Source organism: Dendrobates tinctorius, unplaced genomic scaffold (assembly GCF_039654945.1).
Source record: "Dendrobates tinctorius isolate UK_male_01 unplaced genomic scaffold, ASM3965494v1 ptg000303l, whole genome shotgun sequence".
NCBI classification, from domain to species: Eukaryota; Metazoa; Chordata; class Amphibia; order Anura; family Dendrobatidae; genus Dendrobates; species Dendrobates tinctorius.
The window spans coordinates 2,551,345-2,577,926 of record NW_027361970.1 but is presented as its reverse complement, the minus strand read 5'-3'; the positions used below and the strand labels follow the sequence as shown (position 1 = coordinate 2,577,926).

The following is a 26,582-nucleotide window of genomic DNA, read 5'->3' as shown; positions in this document are numbered from 1 at the left end:
TAGGAGGGGGAGGATGGAAAGTGGCTGGAGGGGGTGCAGATGTAATAGGAGGGGGAGGATGGAAAGTGGCTGGAGGGGGTGCAGGTGGAGGAACTACAGTGGTGGGAGGTGGAGGTTGGGAGGTAACCTGCTGTAGAGCACCGTGGCACGAATGCATTACATGCATCTGCTGGGTAGGAGATAGTGTTGCCATGCGCTCCACAACAGACCTGAAAAAGGTGTGGTTTGGCGAAGATCTTGCTTCTGAATGCATGGTTTGCATTAGTGTCTTCACCTCCAGAATGCTGGAGTTGATCTGCTGAAAGCCTGCAGAGATTTGCTCTGACAAGACTTTTAGACAGTTCTGGAAAGATGCATTCAGATGCAAGAACTCTGGCGCATAACTCTTTTCCTGACCCCTCTGCCGCTGCCGCCCAGTACCCGCAGGTGTACTAGAGGTGGCAGGGGCAGAAGGGTGGGGTAAAGGGAAAGCGATCTCCTCACCAGCAGCTTCATGTAATGTAGGCGGCCACGATGCTCCTGTGCTGGTGGATGGGACAGATGGGTCGAATGTGTGGGAAGGCTGGGAAGGTGCAGATGTACCGGGGCGGTCGAAGTGTCCCTCGGTGCCGGTCTCCTCAGGGATCGCCTCAGAAGGGTCCAATCGTGCAGGCTCCCGAGTGCTGCTCACCGTGCTGTGGAATAAAGAGAAAAAAAAACAATTAAAATACTGACATGGTATGGCCCTGGCTGAAAAAAAAAAGTTACATCTAACATTTTTTTTCACATGTGGTGTGTAATATTTACCTTCTAGTGACCATTGTTTCCCGGAGGAACGACAGGGCTTGTGCGTACTTGTACTTGCTCCTGCGTCCTCCAGATCCACTCGGGGCCCGCATCTCTTTATTGAACTCCTTCTTGAAACGATCCCTCACAGACCGCCACCGATTCACAATTCTGTTCCCTGAAACGAGAAAGGAGTGGTTAGTATACATCAGTGTTTCACAAACTCCAGTCCTCATGGTCCCCAGGGGTCATGTTTTCAGGATTTCCATAGTAAATAGAAATCCTGAACACATGATCCGTGGGGACCACGAGGACTGGAGTTCGGGAAACACTGGTTTACATCAAGCAACCGGTACTGTATATACTTACGCTCTTTAATCTGGGCCCGAACATCGAGGTCCTCCCAGCGGCCCACAAGGAGCGAACAGATTTCCTCCCAGAGTCGTCAGGTAACGATAAGGTCAGCGTGGCGGCGGTCAGCCATATTCCAGAGCGGCTCCCTTTCTCTGACGAGATCGATGAGGTGGTCCACATCGAGTCCTCCATCCTCACCGTCAGAGTCGGGAGCACGCTGTGAAGGCTGTTAAAGAAAAAGACAAAAATAACATAATTAGCCTCCACAAAAGAAATGAAATAAAAAGTGCAAAAAAACAAAGCAAAAATATTTATACTTACACGCTGGTGACCGCCGCGTTGCTGTCGCCGACGAGCCTGGGAGGCACTGCGAGGACCTCTTGGCCGAGCACCAGATTGGGAAGACTAGAGAAGAAAACAAAAAATGTTATGTCTTTGGATGTAGGCATTTGTTTGCTGTGTGTGGTCTGCAGAACATTGTTTTCTATGTGTTGTGTGTAGTGTGATGTTGTGTTTTTGCGTTTGATGCAAAAAACTTACCAATTGTGAGCCCACTCCAAGTGTCTGTCCACCCCTTCCTTCTTCTTCTGGGAGCTCCTCTTCATCTTGTGAATCCTGTTTTGAAATAAAAGGCAATGAATAGACATATATTACAGAGATGATGGATTTTGGAAATAAAAACTTACCGTCAAACTCTGACGATGCGAGGGAGGGCTCCCAGAAGATGATGTGCTGTCTTCCTGGTGGCCACACTCCATGCCTGTGGGTGGTGTTCCAGCTGCTGCCATTGCTGCTGCTGCTTCTGCATCTATTGGGCGGCTGTTGAATAAAGAGAAACAAAGGGCCAATGAATATCTTGATATTCAATAGCCCTAGTTTGGAGGAATGGGGGATTTGATAATTACCGTCTCTCATCTGCTGCTGGCCTCCCCTCCTCAGCATGTTCCATTTGCTGCTCCATTTGGGGTGGTGGTGGTGCTGATGGTGCTGCAGTGGTCTCCTGCCTTCTCCTGCTGCGCTTGGTTGCTTTCTTGGGTGGCATGTTGGGTGTGGCTGTGGGTCCCACTGTCTTGCTTTTATATATGTCTTGTGGGCAGAGCTACTGAGCATGCTCAGACCAAAAAAAACGGATCCGGCCACCGGATCCGGCTTTCACCGGATCAGGCGCATTGCGGCGCTCATAGGCTTTCATTGTGTGAAAAAGCCGGACGCGCCGGATCCGGCGTGTCCGGCTTTTTCGCCGGAGACAAAAAACGTTACAGTAGCCGTTTTTTCCAGACGCCGGATCGCGACACATTGCCGGATCCGGTGAAAACCGGATGAAACGCATGGCCATCCGGCGCGATCCGGCGCAAATGCAAGTCAATGGGGGGGAAACCGGATCCGGCATTGCATTTCGCCGGATCCGGTTTCTGTCAAAAGCGCCGGATCGCGCCTGACGGCGAAAACCTAATGTGTGAAAGAGGCCTTACCTGAATTTGGGGATCCTCTGCCATTCTTCCTTGCAGATCCTCTCCAGTTCCATCAGGTTGGATAGTGAACGCTGGTGGATAGCCATTTTCTGGTCTCTCTAGAGATGCTCAATTGTGTTTAGGTCAGGGGTTTGGCTGGGCCAGTCAAGAATGGTCACAGAGATTTTTGAATTTACCAAATGGCTGCAATGAAACAAAGAGTGAAAAATTTGAAGGGGTCTGAATACTTTCTGTACCCACTGTATATACTGCTCACAAAAATAAAGGGAACACTTAAACAACAGAATATAACTTTAAGTAAATCAAACTTCTGTGAAATCAAACTGTCCACTTAGGAAGCAACACTGATAGACAATCAATTTCACATGCTGTTGTGCAAATGGAATAGACAACAGGTGGAAATTATTGGCAATTATCGAGACACCCTCAATAAAGGAGTGGTTCTGCAGGTGGGGACTTTTGAATGTTGGTTGTGCTTTCACACTCGTGGTAGCATGAGACGGACTCTACAACCCACAAAAGTGGCTCAGGTAGTGCAGCTCATCCAGGATGGCACATCAATGCGAGCTGTGGCAAGAAGATTTGCTGTGTGTTAGGCGTCAGGTTTCTGCTTCTGCTCTGCTGGAATCCAGAGCCTCACATTCTGCAGTCTCCTGCTGTCTTTCTACTGCAGAGGAGATTACTTTGCAGCAGACCGCTCCAGAGACTAAGGCCCTCTGTGCTCCTACTGGGCATGCTCACGAGACGATCTCCCATTGGAGATCGGGAGTCATGTGCCCAGGTCCTGTTTCAGATCTCATTGGTCCATCTCGGAGATCTGGAAGGTCCCGCATGGGTATAAAGAGCGCATGGCCATTCCGCCATGTGCTAGTATAGACTATACTTGCTATGTGTGAATGGTGACGGATGTATGACTCTGGTGACTGACTCATTTGACACCCCTTCCCTCTGATATTACGCATGGTGATAGGGAATTAGTTTAGTAGATAGCGCCAGTCAGTGGCAAGCCTTAAGCCACTGTGCTCACCGCACCGCTACGCTAGTGTCCGACATCGCGCTTGCTATCTGGCTTTGTCGTCGAGCAGCAGTGTCCTACGCAGCGCTGCAGTTGCAGCCTTTCTAGGCGTTCGCAGCAGCGACGTTGCACACACGGTAGGTCTAGAGGGACGCAGCTCCTCTGTCTTGGGTCCTACTCCTGAGACCAGATACCATGTGTGCATCTACCTGAAGCCTGTGTCACTAACAGGTTCAGCGTTTTGTGTGTTTTTTGTTGCGGCACCTCTGTGTGTGAATAGAGGCCGCTCTGCGCACTCCGGGTGAAGTTTAACCCGTGTGCATCATACCACCATATTGCTTGTCTACCACCACTTAGCAGCAGTTATACCACCTACTGCACGGTGGACTCCGAGTGGCGAACGCACTTTATTATTTTATTTAGTGCGTTCCGCAATTCCTAACACTGTCTGTCAGCATTGTGTCCAGAGGCTGGAGGCGCTACCAGGATGCAGGCCAGTACACCAGGAGATGTGGAGGGGGCCGTAGGAGGGCAACAACCCAGCAGCAGGACTGCTACCTAAGCCTTTGTGCAAGGAGGAACAGGAGGAGCATATATATATATTTATATATACAAACACTTGGTCAAAATTGTTGGTACTCCTCATTTAATGACAGAAAAACCCACAATGGTCACAGAAATAATTTAAATCTGATAAAAGTATTGATAAATAAAAAATCCATGAAAATGAACAAATGAAAGTCAGATATTGCTTTTCAACCATGCTTCCACAGAATTAAAAAAAAAAAATAAAACTCATGAAATAGGCCTGGACAGAAATGATGGTACCCTTAACTTAATATTTTGCTGCACAAACTTTTGAGGTAATCACTGCAATCAAACAATTCCTGTAGCTGTCAATGAGACTTCTGCACCTCTCGACAGGTATTTTGGCTCACTCCTCATGAGCAAACTGCTCCAGTTGTATCATATTTGAAGGTTGCCTTTTCCAGATGGCATGTTTCAGCTCTTTCCAAAGATACGCAATAAGATTTAGGTCAGAGCTCATAGAAGGCCAATGTTTTCCATTTAGCCATTATTGGGTGTTTTTAGCTGTGTGTTTTGGGTCATTATCCTGTTGCAAGACCCATGACCTGTGCCTGAGACCAAGCTTTCTGAAACTGGGCGTAGCACATTTCTCTCTAGAACCCCTTGATAGTCTTGAGATTTCAACAAAAAGAAACAGATTCGGTACTACTGACCACCATAGTCTCTTAGAGAAATCTAAAGAGGCAACTCGCACACAATACATGAACGCTATATACCCACATGGAGCAGATGCTCAATCCTAAGGAAATATACAAAATCCAAATGCGCAAAAAGAAGAAAAAGGATGGCACTCACCGTTCCAAAAGTTGAAATCTTTATTCAAGGATAAAAATGCAAAGGCTCAGGAGCAATGCGGAGAGTGTGGACAACGGCCATTTTGCGCTCCTGTCCTTCAACGGGTCCTAACATCCTTTCTGTTCTTTTTGCGCATTTGAGTCTTGAGATTTCATTGTGCCCTGCACAGATTCTAGACACCCTATGCCAGGTGCAGCAAAGCAGCCTCAGAACATAACAGAGCCTCCTCCATGTTTCACAGTAGGGACAGCGTTCTTTTGTTGATATGCTTCATTTTTCTGTCTGTGAACATAGAGCTGATGTGCCTTGCCAAAAAGTTCCATTTTTGTCTCTTCTGTCCATAGGACATTCTCCCAGAAGCTTTGTGGCTTGTCAACATGTAGTTTGGCAAATTTTAGTCTGGCTTTTTTATGATTTTTTTTCAACAATGGTATCCTCCTCGGTTGTCACCCATGAAGTCCACTTTGGCTCATATAACGACGGATGGTGCGATCTGACACTGATGTTTCTTGAGCTTGAAGCTCAACTTTAATCTGTTTTAGAAGTTTTTCTGGGTTCTAGTGTTACCATTCGTATTATCTGTCTCTTTGATTTGTCATCAATTTTCCTTCTGTGGCCATGTCCAGGGAGGTTGGCTACAGTCCCGTGGATCTTAAATTTCTGAATAATATGTGCAACATGAACATCAAGTTGCTTGGAGATGGCCTTGTAGCTTTTACCTTTAACATGTTTGTTTATAATTTTCTTTCTGGTCCATGTTAAAGGCCCCGTCACACTAAGCGAGATTGCTAGCGATATCGCTTAAGCGTCACCGATTTTGTGACGCAGCAGCGATATTGCTAGCGATATCGCTATGTGTGATACTTACCTCCGACCGACTCCCCCGCTGGCTATCGCTGATCGCGCGAGAACGTTCTGGGCCATTTCTTGTCGGCCGCTTCCTGCTGGGCTTCCTGCTGGCGCCGACGAGCGACGCGTGGACGTGGGCGGGAGGATGTCTTTATCGCCGCGTCTGACAGGTAAGTAACGACCGCCGACCGCTGCTGCATCGCTGGTGAGATCTGCCTGTGTGGCAGCTCACTAGCGACCATTTAGCGATACGCCATTGATCCTGACTGGGTCGTATTGTTGTCGGGATCGCTGGTGCATCGCTAAATGTGACGGTACCCTAAGTGTGATACACACCATGTCACCAAACAGCACAGTGAGTATCTGTAGCCCTCTATACAGGCCCACTCACTGATTCCAAGAATGTAGACACCTGTGATGCTAATTAGTGGACAAACCTTTTATTTAACATGTCCCTTTTGTCACATTATTTTCAGGGGTGCCATAATTTCTGTCCAGGCCTATTTCATGAGTTTTATTTTTTAAAAATTCTGTGGAAGCATGGTTGAAAAGCAATGTCTGACTTTCAGTTTTTCATTTTCATAGATTTTTGATTTATTATTACTTTTGTCAGATTCAAGTTATTTCTGTCACCATTGTGGGTTTTTCTGTCATTAAACGAGGGATACCAACAATTTTGACCAAGTGTGTATAAACACTAGCTATTGAATCCATTCTACGCCTAGGCGACAAGCATTTTTATTGGCACATTTTTGTCTCCCTCTCGCCTTACCCTCACCCTCTCTCTCCTCACCCTCTCTCTCCTCAACTTCTCTCTCCACACCCTCTCTCTCCCCTCCCCCTCTCACCCCTTCTCTTCTCCCTTCTCTCCTCACCCTCTCTCCTCACGCTCACTCCCCACCCTCTTTCTCTCTCTCCTCTCACTCCATCTCTCTCTCACCCTCTTTCTCCTCACCCATTCTTCCTCCTCAACCTTTCTCTCTCCTCACCCTCTCTCTCAGCACCCCATCTCTCTCTCTCCCTCCTCACCCCCCTCTCTCTCTGTCCCTCCTCACCCTCTTTCTCTTCACGCTCTCATTCTCCTCACCCTCTCTCTCCTCACCCCCTCTCTCCTCACCCTCTCTCTCCGCACCCTCTGTCTCTCCGCACCCTGTCTCTCCGCACCCTCTGTCTCTCCGCACCCTCTGTCTCTCCGCACCCTCTGTCTCTCCGCACCCTCTGTCTCTCCGCACCCTCTGTCTCTCTGCACCCTCTGTCTCTCTGCAGCCCCTGTCTCTCTGCAGCCCCTGTCTCTCTGCACCCTCTGTCTCTCTGCACCCTCTGTCTCTCCACACTCCCTTTTTCCTCACCCTCTCTCTCTTTCCTCTCTCATTCTTTCCTCACCCTCTTTGTTCTCACTCCCTCTCTTCTTTAAATATTATGTGAGTTTCACTTTTTGTATTGAAGAACTGAAAGAAATTAACTTTTTAATGATATTCACTAGCTATTGAACCTGTTCTATGCCTGGGCGGTGAGCATTTTTATTGGCTAATTTTTGTCTCACTCTTTCCTTACCCTCACCCTCTCTCCTCAACCTCTCTTTCCACCCTCTCTCTACCCATCCACTCTCTCTCTATCTTCACCCTCTCTCCTCACCCTCTCTCCTCACGCTCACTCCTCACCCTCTTTCTCTCTGTCCCCTCTCCCTCTCACCCTCTCTTTCTCCTCACCCGCTCTCTCTTTCCTCTCTCGCTCTCTCCTCATCCTCTCTCTTCTCACCCTCTCTCTCCTCACTCCTCTCTTTTCACTCTCTCTCTCCTCACCCTCTCTCCTTACCCTCTCTTTCTCCTCACCCTCTCTCCTCACCCCCTCTCTCTTTCTTTTCTCACCCTCTCTCTCTCTGCTCACCCTCACTCTTTCCTCACCCTCTCTCTTTGTCCTCACCGCCATTGACGCTGCTTCTACCAATGTCCTGGAGATAAATGCGGCGTTGTGCTGCAAGTGCTGGAGACTTCGAACAGAAGGACACATCTCTGGTTATATTAGAGATATTATGGGCAGGAAAGGGTAAATGAGCTTGTTGATTTCTTCTAGTGCTGTAGCATAAATGGTTTTTAGGGGTATACACAGGAGACAGTTTCTTATTTATTATACACTAATGGGTCTTCCCCATGGGCTCTACTTGTCACGGATGATAGTTCTTGTATTGTAGCCTTCATTTTCCAAGGATTTCACTACTCACTGTATTTATTTCTATCCTCTGGGTCAGAATATATACAGTGGTGCTTGATAAAAACTTTATATAAAATGCTTTTCGAATATGTTGGGGGTAGAATAAGGAATTTTGCTTTTTCTTATTCGTTTGTAAATTAATAAACATTCATACCACACAGCCAAAAAACATTTGTCATTGGCAGTTTAAGAAACAACGTATTAATAAAAGACGATAAACATGAAAATATAATTTGGTAACAGTCCAAGCCATCCTGGGTAATCAAATCAACCATAAATCGAACAAAAGAGTCACAACAAAATGTGATCTGCCCGCTCCTATTTGTTGATGGTTCCAGACATTAAACTCTGTTTTTTATATGCACTGTATATTCTATAGAGAATAAAAATACGCTAAAAGGTAAGTCAAACCAGCAAAAAGGGTAAAGAAGATTTATAACAAAGCCAGTAGATTTCACATTTGCTGACTATAAAGCCACTGTGAATCAAAGGTTAAGCTATACTTTAAATTATGATGCTTTAGGGATTCATTTGGTAAAAGTCAGATTTCTGTAATTTAATGTGTAAAAGTGACATACAATATGAATTCCCTCATTTCTGTATAATTTTGCTCTTTTCCACACAGTCAAAATCTACGAAAAATACTGATAATGTTAGTTCGATACTATAGTCATTAGTGCTGGTAGGTAACATTGATGACAGGGACCCAAAGCAATTTAAAATGAGCCATCATTATGATATTGGTTTGGCTTCAAGAACAAGGAGACCTCCGGCAGGGACAGCGGGAACAATTAAACTTTCAAAACTTACATTTTGTATTTAGGGCTAATGCAGGCATCATTAAGGAAGGTAGTATGACATAGAAAACAAGGACCTGATACCTTGTAGAAGTAAATCCTGATGACAGATTCCCTTTAAAGTTAAATAGGACCTGTCACTCCATCAAGTGTCCAGTTTGCAAGTGACTTGCAGCGGTAATCACAGCAAAAGGTAGCGCAACAAGGTATTAAGTTAAAGGGGCTGAATAATATTGCACACCCCACTTTTCAGTTTTTGAATTTCCACAAAAATTTAAAATAACCAATAAATTTCATTCAACTTCACAATTGTGTTCCACTTGTTGTTGATTCTTCACCAAAAATTTACATTTGGTATCTTTATGTTTGAAGCATGATGTGTAGGAAAAGGTTGAAAAGTTCTAGGGGGGAGAATACTTTCGCAAGGCACTGTATATATTATATAGAGTCAATACAAACAGAGTGATCTATTTCAAGTATTTATTTCTGTTAATGTTGATGATTATGGCTTACAGCCAATGAAAACCCAAAAGTCATTATCTCAGTAAATTCGAATAATAACAAAAAACACCTGCAAAAGCTTCCTAAGCATTTAAAAAGGTCCCGTAATCTGTTTCAGTAGGCTTCACAATCATGGGGAAGACTGCTGACTTGACAGATGTCCACAAAGCAGTCATTGACATACTCCACAAGAAGAGTAAGCCACAAAAGGTCATCGCTAAAGAAGCTGGCTGTTCACAGAGTGTTGTATCAAAGCATATTAATGGAAAGTTGAATGGAAGGAAAAAGTGCGGTAGAAAAAGGTGCAGAAGCAACCAGGATAACCGCAGTCTTGAAGGACTGTTAAGAAAAGGCCATTCAAAAATTTGGGGGAGATTCACAAGGAGTGGACTGCTGCTGGTGTCATTGCTTCAAGAGCCACCACAGACAGACATATCCAAGACACTGGCTACAACTGTCGCATCCCTTATGTCAAGCCACTCATAACCAATAGACAATGCCAGAAGCGTCTTACCTGGGCCAAGGAGAAAAAGAACTGCACCGTTGCTCAGTGGTCCAAGGTGTTGTTTTCAGATGAAAGTAAATGACGCATTTCATTTGGAAATCAATGTCCCAGAGTCTGGAGGAAGAGTGGAGAGGCCACAAACCAAGCTGCTTGAGGTCTAGTGTGAAGGTTCCACAATCAGTGAAGGTATGGAGAGCCATGTGATCTGCTGGTGTAGGTCCACTGTGTTTTATCAAGACCAAAGTCAGCGCAGTTGTCTACCAGCAAATTTTAGAGCACTTCATGCTTCCCTCTGTCGACAAGCTTTTTGGAGGTGGAAATTTCATTCTCCAGCAGGACTTGGCACCTGTCCACACTGCCAAAAGTACCAATACCTGGTTTACAAACAACAGTATCACTGTGCTTGATTGGCCAACAAACTCGCTTGAGAATCTATGGGGTATTGTCAAGAGGAAGATGAGAGACACCAGACCCAACAATGCAGATGAGCTGAATGCTGCTATCAAAGCAACCTGGGCTTCCAAAACTCAGCAGTGCCACAGGCTGATCGCCTCCATGGCATGCCACATTGATGCAGTAATTGATGCAAAAGGAGCCCCGACCAGGTATTGAGTGCGTTTAGTGAACATACATTTCAGTAGGCCAACATTTCGGATTTTAAAATTATTTTTCAAGCTGGTGTTATAAAATATTCTAATTTACTGAGATAATGACTTTTGGGTTTTCATTGCCTGTAAGCCATAATCGTCAACATTAACAGAAATAAACACATGAAATAGATCACTGTGTTTGTAATGACTGTATATAATATGAGTTTCAGTTTTTGCATTGAAGAACTGAAATAAATTAACTTTTAGATGATATTCTAATTTTGTGAGAAGCACTTGTAGCTGTATACCAACTCTACACGAAAATCACTTTAATGGAATGCAGGCAATTGTCAATGATTTGCTCATATCTACTCATGATTAAACATATTTATGAATGAGGCATGCTGCTGCCAAGGTTCTTTGGCAAAATATAAGAATGATAATACCTACTGAGCAGCTCGTACCAATAATAGCAGCAGATAGCGCAGACCCTACTAGGCTTGTGAGTTGGGGAAAGGGCCTCCCTCCACCATCTAAAGTATAATGATGTCTGCTCTGCATCGTGACTATGCAGATACAGTTAAATTCAATGGTGGAACAGGGAGCCATAAGCTCAATGCTCCATTATTCAGCCTGTACATTTGAGTCACAGCACAGCAGGTGCCTGCTGCGTGGCCTCAGTTTGCATAAACTAGAGCAGTGCATATGAAGTTGAGTAGTTTTTGTTTTTTTACTTTGATAATCTGTACTTGTGGATTATACAGTGAGACCTCATAATATATGGGGGCATCGTACTGTGAGGAATGCTATGGGGGCATTATAGTGATTTAGTGGATATGTGGGAAAATTGTACTGTGTGGGGGTGCAGAGTAAGGGCAACTTACTTTTTGGTGACAGTGTAGGAGCATCACTCTGTTTTGTGGGAATTGAAGAGACGTCATTCTGTGTTATGGGTGCTGTTATGGACATCATACTGTGTGTGGGGGATCTGTAGGAACATTGTACTGTGTGAGGGCCAATGTGAAAGCATCATACTACAGGGGAACTGAGGGGCTCATAATGTGCATAGGGGCACTGTAGTGGCATAATACTTTGTTGGGGACAGTGTAGGAGCATCACACTGTATTGTGGAAACTGAAGGGACGTCATTCTGTGTTGTGGGCACTGTTGGGGGCATCATAATGTGTGTGGGGGAACTAAAAGAACATTGTACTATGTGAGGGTCAATGTAGGAGCATCATACTATGGGAGAACGGAGGGACTCTATCACGGGGTTACCATGACAGTGTGGAGCCAGAAGACCGCAGCATCTGATTGCTCCTGCTCCTTTGCTGAGAAGAAGCACTTCTCCTTCATTTTAAATCTGTTTATTTCTTCTGACAAAACAGGCGTTAATCGGCCATGTAGGAAATCACTGTGTTCACAGCTGTGCTCGGTTAGCCACTTCTTTCCCCTTTATAATCTGGGCTCTGTTAGTAATCCTTGTCAGAGTTAGCTTTATTGCTTCCTAGCTAATGGTGGGAGAGTAGTACATATGAGAAGGAGAGTTGGAGGACTTATTAGTGACTGTTTGGTTTGTATGTTTGGTAATTCCCTATCCTTCTCTATTTTGATTTATTCCCCTACCTCCACGCACCGGTGCATTCCTCTGTTATATGTGAGCGAATATTTTGTATGCCTTGAGTTTTCTGTTAACTCGTTTTTGTGTTGCCTTGCATGTTGGGTTGGTGTACTATGGTGCACAGTAGCGCCCATCTTACCTGGGTGGGGGAAGAGAACAGACAGAGGGCTAACTCAGGAGATAAGGATAGGGCAGAGGCCCCGGCGTCTTCACCATCTTAAGGATCCTAAGGAACAGGGCGAGCTAGGGCACCCCCTGGTATTAAGGACAGGGAAGGAGCCCCTGGCACCGGTCCACCCGACAGTTGTGCCGTGACAGGCTCATAATGTGCATAGGGGCACTGTAGCAGCATATTACTTTGTTGTGGACACTAGGAAAATTGTAATGAATTGTGGGCCCTGAGGGGGAATCAAATTGTGCTGTAGGCACTTTGGGGCATCATGCTGTGTGAGGGTGGACAATGGGGCCATTATTTGGTGGGAGTCATTGTGTGGGCCTCTTAATGTGTGTGAGGGCATTGTAGGGGCATCATACCTTGTTGGGGGCAGTGTAGGGGTATCATAGTGTGTTGTGGACACTGAGGGTGTATCATGCTGTGTTTTGAGCACTATGGAGGTATCATACTGTGTTAGGAGTCCTGTTGGGGCATCATACTGTACATGTGATAGCAGAATAGGAGTAAATTGTATGGAGGAATTCATAGTGGGGATATCACAATGCATGTGGGAGGGTAATTTGTGGGGGACTCCTAATGGTTGAGATCACTAAGGAACTTTAGTGTGGGTATTATTTATTTGTACATGCTGCAATACTTGTCCATTTCCCTTTTCTAAAAAAATCTGAGAGGTATGCCCTTCTGTGACTGTGCCTATGCGCAGTGACCCTTCCTGCTTGGTCGAATATATGGTATATATTTTTTGGGGTGGTGTCTAATTTGCACTTTTTGGATGGGGGCCCATAATGTCTATGTATGATCCAATATTAAATTACAGATCACTGAAAATTTTCCTGATTAGTAATGTTGGCCTGGTTTTTAGCATACTTTCACTCCACTCCATCAAATGGCTAAGCTTTGCCTCCTGGAGTTTCTGCTCTTTCCATCACCTGCACGTACATAAAACTACCAATACTTGGCTCCCTTTTAGTTGATTGTCTCTACTATTTCAGGAGGAAGGAATTAAAATGGAGAAAAGAGCTTTCAATTTTAGCTATAAAGTGCGTAGAGTGTATGCTTGGGTGGACAGAGCAGGAAGTCAGTGAGATGAAACTTCAGCCAATAATTGCAGAGCAGGAAATGGCATCAGAGAAGGATGATATTTCATGAGAAGTTTTCTTGTTGCTGGCGCTTTCTTTTCCCCATGCCAGAGAATGAGACACCGCTTTGCTGACTTTTCCTGTGTAAAGAGTTTCTCTTTTTTGCTGAGTTTGTAAACCTGTACTTGATAATAACAGGAGTTTCCATTTCAGGTCTACTAAATCTTGAAAAACTACTACGACAATATCTGATTTCCAAGGACTGTCTATCGGTCAGGATGCTTGATGACACTTGGGATCCAACGCCCCTTTTAAAGGAAATCCGTGATGACAAGACTGGCACTATCATCATTCATGCTAATGCGTCAATGTCCCACACCATTCTGATGAAGGTACTTTTTAGCAAATTCATCCATCTATTACACTTAATTAATAGCAGGAAACTTGATTCATTTATGCTGCCATCCCAAAAAATTTTTTTACGAAACTGTTATCTTTAGCTGGGTTCAAAGAATCCCCCCCCCCCAAAAAAAAAAAAACCCTGGATATCTCCAGATGAAACTGCACAACTCTATAAAAGCTCCATTCAAAATGTGCATGAGCCCAAAAGCAAATAGGACGGAGGATAATTGTCTAATAGGCTTATTAGCTTAAACAGGAGTTAAGGGCCTGTCACACTAAGCGATATCGCTAGCAATATCGCTATAACTTGTGACGTTATAGCGATATTGCTAGAGATATCGCTGTGTATGATACTTATCTCCGACCGGCTCCCCCGCTGCTTATCGCTGATCACGCGAGAACGTCCTGGACCATTTCTCGTCGTCCGCTTCCTGTGGCGCCGACGAGCGACGTGTGGAGCCGGGCGGGAGGACGTCAGGATCGCCTCGTCTGACAGGAAGTAGCGACCCCCGACCCCTGCTATGTCGCTGGTGAGATCTGCCTATGTGGCAGCTCACTAGCGACCACTTAGCGATGCACCAGCGATCCTGACCGCTTCATATCGCTGGTCGGGATCGTTGGTACATCGCTAAGTGTGACAGTACCTTTATCCCTATATGTGACAAGGAAGAACCTAGTAGAAAATAAACTGCTAAAAACTATTTGACATGACATAAACCGATAATTATGAGAAAAAAAAATGTTAAATACTAAAATTCACTCCATGCTCTTAAGGAAGATGCCTCTTAGCTATTGCTGCACAATGGCCGTTGTTCTGAATATAGACACTGGCGGGATTAGTTTACTAAACACGATCACTATCTAGTCATTTTTCCCATGTATGCAATGAAAACAATTTTAAGTGGATGAACCATTTACTTAATTAATTACATAGAAAAGTAATAATACTATTGAGTCGCAGCCAGTGCTAGAGCTTATGAGTAATTTACACTCATTAATACCACTCAGCTCTTCCACTCATTAATACCACTCGGTTTCATTTTATTACTGTAAAAGCAGAACATTAAAGTGCCTTTCATCTGCTTTCTATCTGTTTTGAACAAATGTAATAATTGGTGTGTGGTTAAAAAAAGCTTTGCTAGTTCTAATTAAATGTTTCTATGTTTTTTTTTTTTACTGTTGTGCAGGCTGCGGAGTTAGGAATGGTATCAGCTTATTATACGTACATCTTCACAAACCTGGTGAGCTAACATCCATCTATCTAGTATCTACCAATCTAATAATATCTATCAATGTAGTATCTATCTCTTATCTATCTACAGGTGCTTCTCACAAAATTATAATATAATCAAAAAGTTAATTTATTTCAGCTCTTCAATACAAAAAGTGAAACTCAGATATTATATAGAGTCATTACAGAGTGATCTATTTCAAGTGTCTGTTTATGTTGATGATTATGGCTTACAGCCAATGAAAACCCAAAAGTAAATTAGAATACTTTATAACACCAGCCTGAAAAAATGATTTTCAAATTCTAAATGTTGGCCTACTGAAATGTATGTTCAGTAAACGCACTTAATACTTGGTCGGGGCTCCTTTTGCATCAATTACTGCATCAATGCGGCATGGCATGGAGGGGATCAGCCTGTGGCACTGCTGAGATGTTACAGAAGCCCAGCTTGCTTTGATAGCAGCCTTCAACTCATCTGCATTGTTGGGTCTGGGGTCCATCATCTTCCTCTTGATAATACCCTATAGATTCTCTATAGGGTTAAGGTCAGGCAAGTTTGCTGGCCAATCAAGCACAATGATACTGTTGTTTGTAAACCAGCTATTGGTACTTTGGGCAATGTGGCCAGGTGTCAAGTCCTGCTGGATAATGAAATTTCCATCTCCAAAAAACTTGTTGGCAGAGGGATTCATGAAGTGCTCTAAAATTTCCTGGTAGACGGCTGTGCTGACTTTGGTCTTGATAAAACACAGTGGCCCTACACCAGCAGATGACATGGCTCCCCAAACCATCACTGATTGTGGATGCTTCACACTAGACTTCAAGCAGTTTAGATTGTGTGCCTCTCTACTTGTAATGTAATGTAATGTAATTTACTTTCATCTGAAAACACCTTGGACCACTGAGCAACAGTCCAGTTCTGTTCTCCTTGGCCCTGGTAAGACGCTTCTGGCGTTGTTTCTTGATCATGAGTGGCTTGACACAAGGAATGCCACACTTGTAGCTCATGTCCTGGATACATCTGAGTGTGGTGGCTCATGAAGCAATGATTCCAGCAGCAGTCCACTTCTTTTGAATCTCCCCCAAATTTTTGAATTGCCTTTTCATAACAATCTTTTCAAGGCTGCAGCTATCCCGGTTGCTTGTGCACCTTTTTCTCCCACACTTTTTCCTTCACTCTGTGAACAGCCAGCTTCTTTAGCAATGACTTTTTGTGGCTTCCCCTCCTTGTGGAGTGTGTCAATGAATGCCTTCTGGACATCTGTCAAGTCAGCAGTCTTCCCCATAATTGTGGAGCTACTGAAACAGATTAAGGGACCTTTTTAAATGCTTAGGAAGGCTTTGTAGGTGTTTTTTGTTAATTATTCTAATTTACTGAGGTAAAGACTTCTTGGGTTTTCATTGGCTGTAAGCCATAATCATCAACATCAACAGAAATAAACACATGAAATAGATCACTCTGTAATGACTCTATATAATATAGGAGTTTCACTTATTGTATTGAAGAACTGAAATAAATAGCTTTTTGATGATATTCTAATTTAGTGAGAAGCACTTGTATCTCTTATGTATCTATCTATCTATCTATCATCTATCTATTATCTATCTATTTATTATCAGGAGCAAGTGAGTCTCTTAAACCTTAACTAAGACTTATTTGCTTTTGCGCCAACACCTTGTTTACATGGGTTTCAAACCTGTGCGCTGGCACCTACAAATGCACTTTGGCTGCTCCATTTTTTGTATTCATATCATATCAATCTATCTCTTTATCTATATATCTATCTATCTAACTTGAAATTTTATTTTTTCTGGACTTCTTACCAAAATATCACGGACAGGCAATATTTTTTATGGAAACCTTGGAAAACCATAAGAAATCATTTTGATTATAAGTGATACATGTCTACAGCCAATAATTCTGATGTGAAAACATTAGCTGCATTCAGTGTGAACTATAAAATGGTTCATAATTACAGTAACATAGTTTGTATTGGTTTCTTCAGCTTAAAAAAAATTCACGGACACCTAAAAGAAATGTTATGGACAAGGAAAAAAGGTGCCCTATTTTTGGGGACCAGATTGGATGGTTGTCAAGCCTGCCTGCAATAGTTCAGTTTTTTATTCACTAATGCAGTGTGCCCAAATGCTTTTCTACATTAATATTCTAATATAACTATCAGGCAGTGGTGTCACTTCAAGCTTGTTGGACCCAATGAAAAATCTCCAACAGGATCCCCAACTCTCACAAGTCATTAATGATATTGTTCTTCTCATATGGGCCATAAGGACCTATTGGGCACCTGTAGGTCCCAAGTATTGATGAGAGAGTATACTCGTTGCTCGGGTTTTCCCGAGCATGCTCGGTTGTCCTTCGAGTATTTTGGCATGCTCAGAGATTTAGGTTGTGTCGACGCAGCTGCATGATTTGCGACTTGTAGACAGGCTGAATACATGTGGGAATTCCCTAACAAACAGGCAACCCCCACATGTATTCAGGCTGTCCAGCAGCTGCAAATCATGCAGCTACTTCGACACAAACGAAATCTCCGAGCACGCCAAAATACTTTGAGGACACCCGAGCATGCTCGGAAAAACTCAAGCAACGAATATACTCGCCCATCACTGGTCCTGAGCCCAGATATGCCTGTAATCCTGCGCCAACTATACTTACGCACCTGCTAGCCGGGCACATGTTTCTCACCACCATTGCACAGCTTACCTCAATTAATGCCCTTCCATGTAGAACAGCACCTGGAGCAAATCTTACGAAGGGTATGTTCACACGTTGAGTATTTGTAGCACATTTTTCTGCAATAAAATCTGCACTGAGAGGAGTGTTTCAAAGTATAATTTACTTGGCCGCAATCATTCAGTTCATGTTGCATGTGATGTGGACAGAATGAATCTCCTGACAGGTTCCCTTTAATGAATGACTCTAGTGCTGTGTGAACAGATCCTTACTTTGTAGTGTGACCTACTAGGCTGTTATTGCACAGTATGTATTATTGGTTTATTACACTAGATTATATGATTTTATTGCATGAAATTTGTGATATACAAGAACATTTATTATCAAATACATACTAGTAGTAATGGGTGAGTAGCATCGTTGCTCGGGTGTTCTCCGAGTATTTTGGCATGCTCGGAGATTTAGTTTTCCTCGTCTCAGCTGCATGATTTGCGACTTGTAGACAGGCCGAATACATGTGGGATTCCCTAACAAACAGGCATTCCACACATGTATTCAAGCTGTCTAGCAGTCGAAAATCGTGTAGCTGAGGTGACGAAAACTAAATCTCCGTGCACTCCAAAATATTCAGACCACCCAAGCAACAAGTATACTCGCTCATCACTACATACTAGTCATTTATTGGTGCTGATGAGCCTTTACATGGTTGATACTGTTTTTATCAGGAATTTTCTCTACAACGATTTGACAGCCCATTGGATGACCGAGTGAACATCTTGAGCTTTTCTATGTTTAATCAGTCGCACAGCTACTATCAGGAATTTACACAAATACTCCAACACTCTTGGGAAGAGAATTGTGATCACTCCCCCTTCACTGGTCCTGCCGTGAGTACTTGTTTGGTTCCTTACTTTAGGAATTTTCAATATGAGGAATGACACATTAGGTAGAAGGGATTCTTTTCTATTGCATTTACAGCTTACGTTGTAATATTTTTCTAAATGGCGATGCCCAAGATTAGAAAATTGTACCACGTTTGATAATAGGCTGTGTCTGCTATCACAGATTAGAGTCTGTTCACATTTCATTATTTTTTGGGAGCTATAGGTCAGGTCTCCAGACTATTCTCTGACCTATTCCTCCAACATAAAGGTGTTTTTCAGCCTTTTCTATTTTATTTACGGCCTGAGTGTGCTATCAAAATAAAAAACAGCACCTAATCACCTGCCAACTCCCTCCGCTTCTCTGTCCCAGTACATGGATCCCACACCGGTCTCCTCTACTCTTCACTGGAGGCTACTGCAGTGATACTGTGGTCACAAGTGTGATTAATGTATCACCACTGTGGTTACTGATTGGCTGCAGCAGCCTCTGCTGAAGTGTAGAGAAGACCAGCGTGGGACCATGTACTAGAACAGAAGAAGGACAGGAATTGGCAGGTAAGTAGATGCTGTTTATTATTTTGACAGTGCACTCCAGCTTTAGCTAAATAAAGCAAAGGTGTGGAAACCCCCTTTAAAAGGTTTATCCAGGACTTTTTTTTACTGTGTGCTTAAAAACTAAAACAGGCAAGTAGTTGATAACTGCCTGGCACAGAGCCCTCATTGACTGCTGGCGATTTAGCTGCTCATCGTCAACAGATTAGCTCTAACTCCGGGCTGCTCTGTCTGCAGTTAGGCAGCGGGTACCTGGCAGTCAATCAGCATGATGGCAGTCAATCAGCAGTCACACTCCGTCAGCAGAGCAGAGTGGAAGGGAAAACAACTGCTTTGTCGACATGACCTCACTGGAAGCTGCTGAATTGCCGGCAGGAGTGGTCTGTGACCTCTCTGTGCTCTGCGCACAACAGGCAGGGAGATAGCAAAAAACAAAACAGACTCGCAACCCTAATTAAGTGAATGGTTCAATGCTACAATATCAGATACATAAATGCAAGCATGGAAATGAAAGCAGACTTTTTTATATATTATACGACCAATTTAATACTTTAATTATCCTCTAATTATGTTTTATTTGCATTTTGCATTGCGGACTGTACATTCTTCATAATTATATAAGTGTAAAGATAACTAGATCTACTGTATGTAGGTAGATGATATACAGAGAGGACGACAGACACAAAGATTGTTACATACCATAGATATCAGAATTATTTTACATTTCCCACTGTCGTTTTAGCTGTCTGCTGCATTACTATTCGATGCTGTGTACGGCATTGTGAGTGCTGTGCAGGAACTAAACCGAAGTCAAGAAATTGGTGTTAAACCCCTTTCATGTGGCTCTGCACAAATATGGCAACATGGTACCAGCCTTATGAACTACTTGAGAATGGTGAGGAAGGGTGAGGGATTCTCATTTTTCAAATGGCTTTTATTATATAGTAATATAAGAAAAAATCTAGAATGTCCTGTATTCATATCACAGCTACTTGATCCTTACAATTTTCCATCCTGTACTGCTGATAGAAGGATACGATAAATGCCTTGGCATACTGTATGCTAGGTGCTAGGGCTCGTGCCGATAAATTCAGCATACGCAACTGAAATGAGATATGAGCTACTGTTCAATGTACGCCAACTTTTAGAAGAAACATGCTGAGTCCAGGACAAAAAGTCTCGAAATTTGGTGTTTAATGAACATGTTTTCTGAAAGCTTTTGAAACTCTTGACTTTTGTTAAGAGAGCATTACAGCTAAATTATCAGTTCTATGGATGAACATTATTTTTAAATGTGCTCAGATTGATATAAAGCAATAAAAGTAGTAATACTACAGCCCCATCCCACATTACTCTGATTACCAGGTCCCCACTAGTCTCTCTACTTCTCAATACCATATTGACACCCCATTAATGCCCACCAATCTGATCACTGGTTGCAGTTATATATCAGGACATGCCTTTGACATAGAGACATGTGGGCATTAGTGGGTACAGGATCAGGAGCTGTGAAGTTGAATATTGCTGCTTTTATTTTCTGACCCCTTTTAAAAATTATTGTATTCCCCTGACAACCTTCCTTTTAACTAGTTTTGATTCCAATTCACATTTTATTACTTCTATATCAAGCGTTCTTCATGTTCCAAGCGTGGGTTGGTAAATGCACAAAACCACCATCAGTCCCTCAAAATCATGACATGACTTCTGACAGATTAATAATACTCTATCTATCCCTATTGCCTGTCACCAATATCTTGTATTCTTACAAGTAGTCCTCATTTCCCCCCACCACTATCTCTTCTACACCTGTGCGCGGTTCTCAATCCTGGGCCTGGTGACCACCCTACTGAGTACTGTGGTAGGGTCTACCCTTGTGCACTCCTACCTTCTCTTAAAACCATGCCACATAAGGACTCAACTGAATTAGGCAAAAACAAAGTAGTACAACTGTGAGCATTTGGAAGCAGGTGTATTGCCCTTGGCTTTCTGTTATTGTCTTTCTCTTGCACAGGTAGAGTTGGAAGGTCTTACTGGACATGTGGAATTCAATAGCAAAGGTCAAAGATCAAATTATGATCTCAACATTCTGCAATACACCAAGATAGGGTTTCAGGAGGTAAGGCATAAAGTTTTCTTCTTTGTATCTATTCGTTAATGCTCATTTCTTTCCAGAGATTGAAATAATGTGACTGCCTTAAATGATCTATATATAGGTGTAGCCTCACACCATGAGCGCTCATTTGTATGGCGAAGCTGTAGATACGTTCAGACAACAGATATTTCACATTTATAGCCAGCTTAAGGTTATGGACAGACTGAATTTTTTGTGGGTGTTTTTTAGTGCAGATCTGCTGTGAAGAATACCTGAAAACTAATTCATAGACGTTTACTATTTATTTCAATATTAATTCTTTAGAATTTTTTCAACCATTTTTTCCCCCCCACTTCAGATTTTGAAAAATACTTAGTGAAAAAAGTGCATTTCACTTCTTTGAACAATATCCTGAATTAAACTTCTCCAAATTAGGCACTGTCTAATCAAAAGGCAACAAAAAACACTCCAGAGAAATAAAACTCTTCCGAAACATTTCAAAAACTCTTCCGGAAATGCTCTAGTAAAAGAAACACTCCTCCCAAGAAGACACATTTATGTAAGTGGTTTCCACCTGGAAAACTAAAAGCCCCCCAAAAAGCATCTATCTAAACATAACCTAGTGCTATGTATGCACAGAATTTTTGGAGTAGCTTATCGAGCAAAAACTCAGCAGAAAGTAAAAGGAAATGCTCAAAATACTCCTCCAAATGTCAAAACTCCTCAAAAACTTTGAATTTTCAATTAGTTGTTTTGTGCACACAGTCTTTTTGCTGAGTTTTCAGAGCAGAAACTCCAAATTTTTGAGGCATTTGGAGGAGTATTTGGAAAGTTTCCGATCATTTCCTGCTCCAAAAAATCCTTGAAAAACTCTGTGACCATAGACAATTTCTGTTCCAAAAACTCTGCAAAAACGCTCCCTATGCACATGGCGTAAGGCTGTAGTCATGTTGATTTTCTTTTTTGCTGAGTTTTCAGAGCAGAAAATCTCCAAACACCACGAGGAGTTGAAAAACTAAGAGTTTTGATTGGAGAGCTGGATATGTGCACATGGCGCCTTTTAGTTGCCAATGCAACGGCAGAGTTTTCCTGGGCAAAGATTCTTCAGAAAAACTCTGGTGGTCGTTTGCCTGAAGTGGCTTCACTGATGGTTTTGCTGTCGTTCTTGTGCCGGAGTTTTTTACTCTACACTGTGAAGAATAGAAAGCGGGAAACAGCCCGAAGAATGAGCGTGTCAATTCTTTTAACTTCTTCAGGGTTTTCAAACCCTGAAAGGGTTAAAAGAAGTGACACAAGACAGAACTGTGCACAGCAATGTACTTTTTACATTGCTGTGAACTATGTTAATTTTCTGAGGGGCTAGGCAGAATCTGTGCACACATGCTTGGAGAGTTTCTGCTCCAAAATCTCAGCAAAAAATGTCAATGTTAACATTCCATAAAACTCCGTATGTAATTGGTCTCCTTAAAGGGAGTCAGTCACCCCTTTTTTGAGATATCATATAATGATATCATTCAATTGTGTGTCACATAAGGATTCTCTTAGTACTTTTGCTTCCCCCTGACCCCGCACCTTTCATGCATAAATACCTTTTTTATATCTGTTCAAATGTATTTAAACTGCCACGGTCCCGTCCGCTGGGCGGGGCTTATTCAACTGCTCCCCCCTCCCTGTCTTGCTCTACGCATCTCTTCTTGTGTAGAGCAAGACAGGGAGGGGGGAGCAGTTGAATAAGCCCCGCCCAGCGGACGGGACCGTGGCAGTTTAAATACATCTGAACCGATAAAAAAAAGGTATTTATGCATGAAAGGTGCGGGGTCAGGGGGAAGAAAAAGTACTAAGAGAATCCTTATGTGACACACAATTGAATGATATCATTATATGATATCTCTAAAAAGGGGTGACAGATTCCCTTTAAGGAGAAACCCTACATGTCTGAATTTTTATAAGAAGATAAGCTATGTATTGTACAGGTAAACTCTGCTGCTGATACAGGGTGGCCTATCCTTGGTTGATACTTCGCTGTTGGGTGATAATTGCATGTGCAAGGCTTCTCTCCACAAGAATGATAATATTACTGTGACGGCCGTCTGCGAATCTGGGGTGCAGTAGGAACAGCTGTCCCCGAGTCCGACGGCGACGCGACGGTCCGGCGCCTCCTAGTGGCCGAGACCGGAACAGCAGGCCTCGAGTTTGGCGGCGACGTGTCAGTCCGGCGCCTCCTAGTGACCGAAGCCGGAACAGCAGGCCCCGAGTCTGGCGACGACGTGCCAGTCCGGCCCCTCCTAGTGGCCGAACCCGGAACAGCAGGCCCTGAGTCTGACAGCGACGTGACAGTACCCCCCCTTCTAAGAGGGGCCTCCAGACCTTCAAAACCCAGTTTGTCAGGGTGAAGGAGGTGAAACCTTCTAATTAACCCCTTGGCATGGATGTCACCAGCAGGGATCCAGGACCTCTCCTCTGGGCCGTAGCCCTTCCAATGCACCAAATATTGCACGGAGCCTCTCACCAAATGGGAATCAAGGATACCCTGGACTTCGTACTCCAAGGCACCCTTGATCAAAACTGAAGGAGGAGGGGACTGGACAGGATGAATTGGGGAGCGGTACATCTTGAGGAGGGATTTGTGGAAAACATTGGGTATTTTAAAAGACTGAGGGAGTTATAAACGAAAGGCTACCGGGTTAATTACCTCTAATATCTCATCGTGACCAATAAATCTGGGACCCAGTTTGGCAGATGGTACCTTAAGTTTAATGTTCTTGGTAGACAGCCAAACTTTGGCCCCAACTCCCAGGTGCGGCCCCTTGGACCGCCGTCTATTTGAGGCCAAAGCCTGTTTGACTTGGGAGCCTTTCAAGTTTGTGTTCACCTCTGACCAGATGGTCCTTAAGTGATGTATGGATTTCTCTACCCCCGGGAGCTCTGACATCTTAGCCGAAAATGAACCAAAACGTAGGTGCAAACCATGATTGCAGAAGAATGGGGTGGTTTTGATGGATTCTTGGTATTGGTTATTTAGGGCGAATTCGGCTAACGGAAGATGTTCCACCCAATCGGACTGATGTTCCGAGACATAGCAGCGGAGATACTGCTCTAGGGCCTGGTTGGTGCGCTCAGTTTGACCATTGGTCTCAGGGTGGTAAGCGCAGGAGAAGGTTAATTCAACGCCAATGCGTTTGCAGAATGCCTTCCACAATTTAGAAACGAACTGGGTACCTCGGTCGGACACGATATTCACTGGAGCACCATGCAGTCGTATTACATGAATGACGATCAACTTACTCAAAGTTTCTGAATTAGGTAGTCCAGACAAGGGAATGAAATGGCACTGCTTACTGAACCTGTCCACCACCACCCAGATACAGGTCTTCCCTTCTGAGGGCGGCAGGTCAGTAATGAAGTCCATGGAAATGTGGGTCCATGGACTCTCTGGGGCGGGCAAGGACTGGAGCCAGCCGGCAGGCCGATTATGGGGGGACTTGGCGCGAGCACAGGTTTCGCAAGTTAGTACGTAATCTTTACAGTCCTTAACCACCGTCGGACACCAAAAATTCCTAGTCACTAGTCTGGCGGTATTATTGACACCAGGATGGCCTGCCAGGACAGAGTCATGCGACTCCTTCAGAACTTGTAGACGAAATGGGGCTGGAACGAACAATTTCTGGGGGCGTCGTGTCCGGGGCTGGTTCTGAGGACCTACGGATCTCCTCCAGAAGGTCCAGAGACACTGCGGACACAACAATCCCATTGGCCAGTATTGGAACTGGTTCCGAATCCTCAGCCTGTGAGGGGCAGAAACTTTGAGAGAGGGCATCAGCCCTTACATTTTTAGTCCCTGGACAAAACGTGATCACAAAGTTAAACCTTGAGAAGAACAAAGCCCACCTAGCCTGCCTAGGATTCAGTCTTTTAGCGGACTCCAAGTAAGTCAGGTTCTTGTGATCTGTGATCACTGTAACCTTGTGTTTAGCACCTTCGAGGAAGTGGCGCCATTCCTCGAAGGCCCACTTTATGGCCAACAATTCCCGATTCCCTATATCGTAATTTTTCTCAGTAGGAGAGAATTTTCGGGAAAAGAAGGCACATGGACGGAGTTGAGTGAGGGAGGCAGTGCCTTGGGAAAGCACTGCCCCTACTCCAACCTCAGAGGTATCAACCTCTACCACAAAGGGGCGGTCTAGATCAGGCTGGATTAATATTAGGTTGGCAGAAAAACAATCCTTTAAAACAGAAAATGCCTGAAGTGCCTCAGGCTTCCAATTAACTACGTCTGCCCCCTTCCGGGTCAGATCCGTGAGCGGTTTGGCGATCTCAGAGAAGCCTTTGATAAATTTACGGTAGTAATTTGTAAACCTCAAGAATCGCTGCAGCGCTTTTAGAGTTTTGGGTTGCACCCATTCTCTAATGGGTCGGATCTTGGCAGGATCCATGCGGAACCCCTTAGCAGAAAGCATGTACCCCAAAAATTGTACCTCCTCAGCCATAAAAACACACTTCTCCAGCTTGGCAAATAGAGAATGTTCTCTAAGTCTCTGGAGCACAGAACAGACATGTTGCGCGTGTGTAAGAACATCAGCAGAGTAGATCAGGATGTCATCTAAATAGACCACTACATATACCCCACAGATATCCCTGAAGATATCATTCACAAAGTTTTGGAACATGGCAGGTGCGTTACATAACCCAAATGGCATAACAAGATACTCAGAATGACCAAGGGGTGTGTTAAACGCGGTTTTCCACTCATCTCCGTCTCTTATGCGGACAAGATTGTAAGCTCCCCGGAGATCAAGCTTAGTGAACCAACGGGCTCCCAGTAGCTGATTAAACAGATCAGGGATGAGTGGAAGCGGATACTGATTTTTTTACAGTAATAGCGTTAAGCTCACGATAATCAATACAAGGTCTGAGTCCACCATCTTTTTTTTCCACAAAGAAAAACCCAGCCCCTACCGGTGAAGTGGAGGGTCTAATAAATCTTTTCATAAGCTGTCTGTTATGTAGTCATTCATGGCTACACGCTCTGGACCAGAGAGATTAAATATTCTCCCCTTAGGGAGATGAGCACCTGGGACCAAGTCTATAGGACAGTCATACTCTGAGGAGGTAATTTCTCAGACTCCACTATGGAAAAAACATCCTCATAGTCCCTGAATGCATATGGTATAAAGGGGTTTTGACACTGTGGACTCCAGCACACGATATCACCTAGGTGCCAGTCAATAACAGGATTATGCTGGCACAACCATGGCATACCTAAAACAACTGCATGTGATAAATTGTGAATAACAAAAAATAACATATGTTGTGTGTAATGCCCCCCACTGACATAGCAATTTCTGTAGTATCAAATTCCACTCCACCCTGGACAATAGATATACCATTAATTGCAGTGGTGTGAATAGGGGC

General features: G+C 43.8%; 1 protein-coding gene across 3 annotated transcripts in view; it reads left to right on the top strand.

Moving 5' to 3' along the window:
• The window catches only part of GRIK4 (glutamate ionotropic receptor kainate type subunit 4), a 781,551-nt gene that overhangs the window by 591,121 nt on the left and 163,848 nt on the right, over nt 1–26,582 (top strand). For 2 of the 3 annotated variants that reach the window (XM_073560724.1, XM_073560723.1), the window contains 5 exons: nt 13,531–13,709; nt 14,907–14,960; nt 18,368–18,529; nt 19,821–19,973; nt 21,090–21,194. In XM_073560724.1, the coding sequence (XP_073416825.1) occupies nt 13,531–13,709; nt 14,907–14,960; nt 18,368–18,529; nt 19,821–19,973; nt 21,090–21,194 (653 nt within the window). The remainder of the gene's footprint in view (nt 1–13,530; nt 13,710–14,906; nt 14,961–18,367; nt 18,530–19,820; nt 19,974–21,089; nt 21,195–26,582) is intronic. The other variant, XM_073560725.1, reaches the window with a different exon arrangement.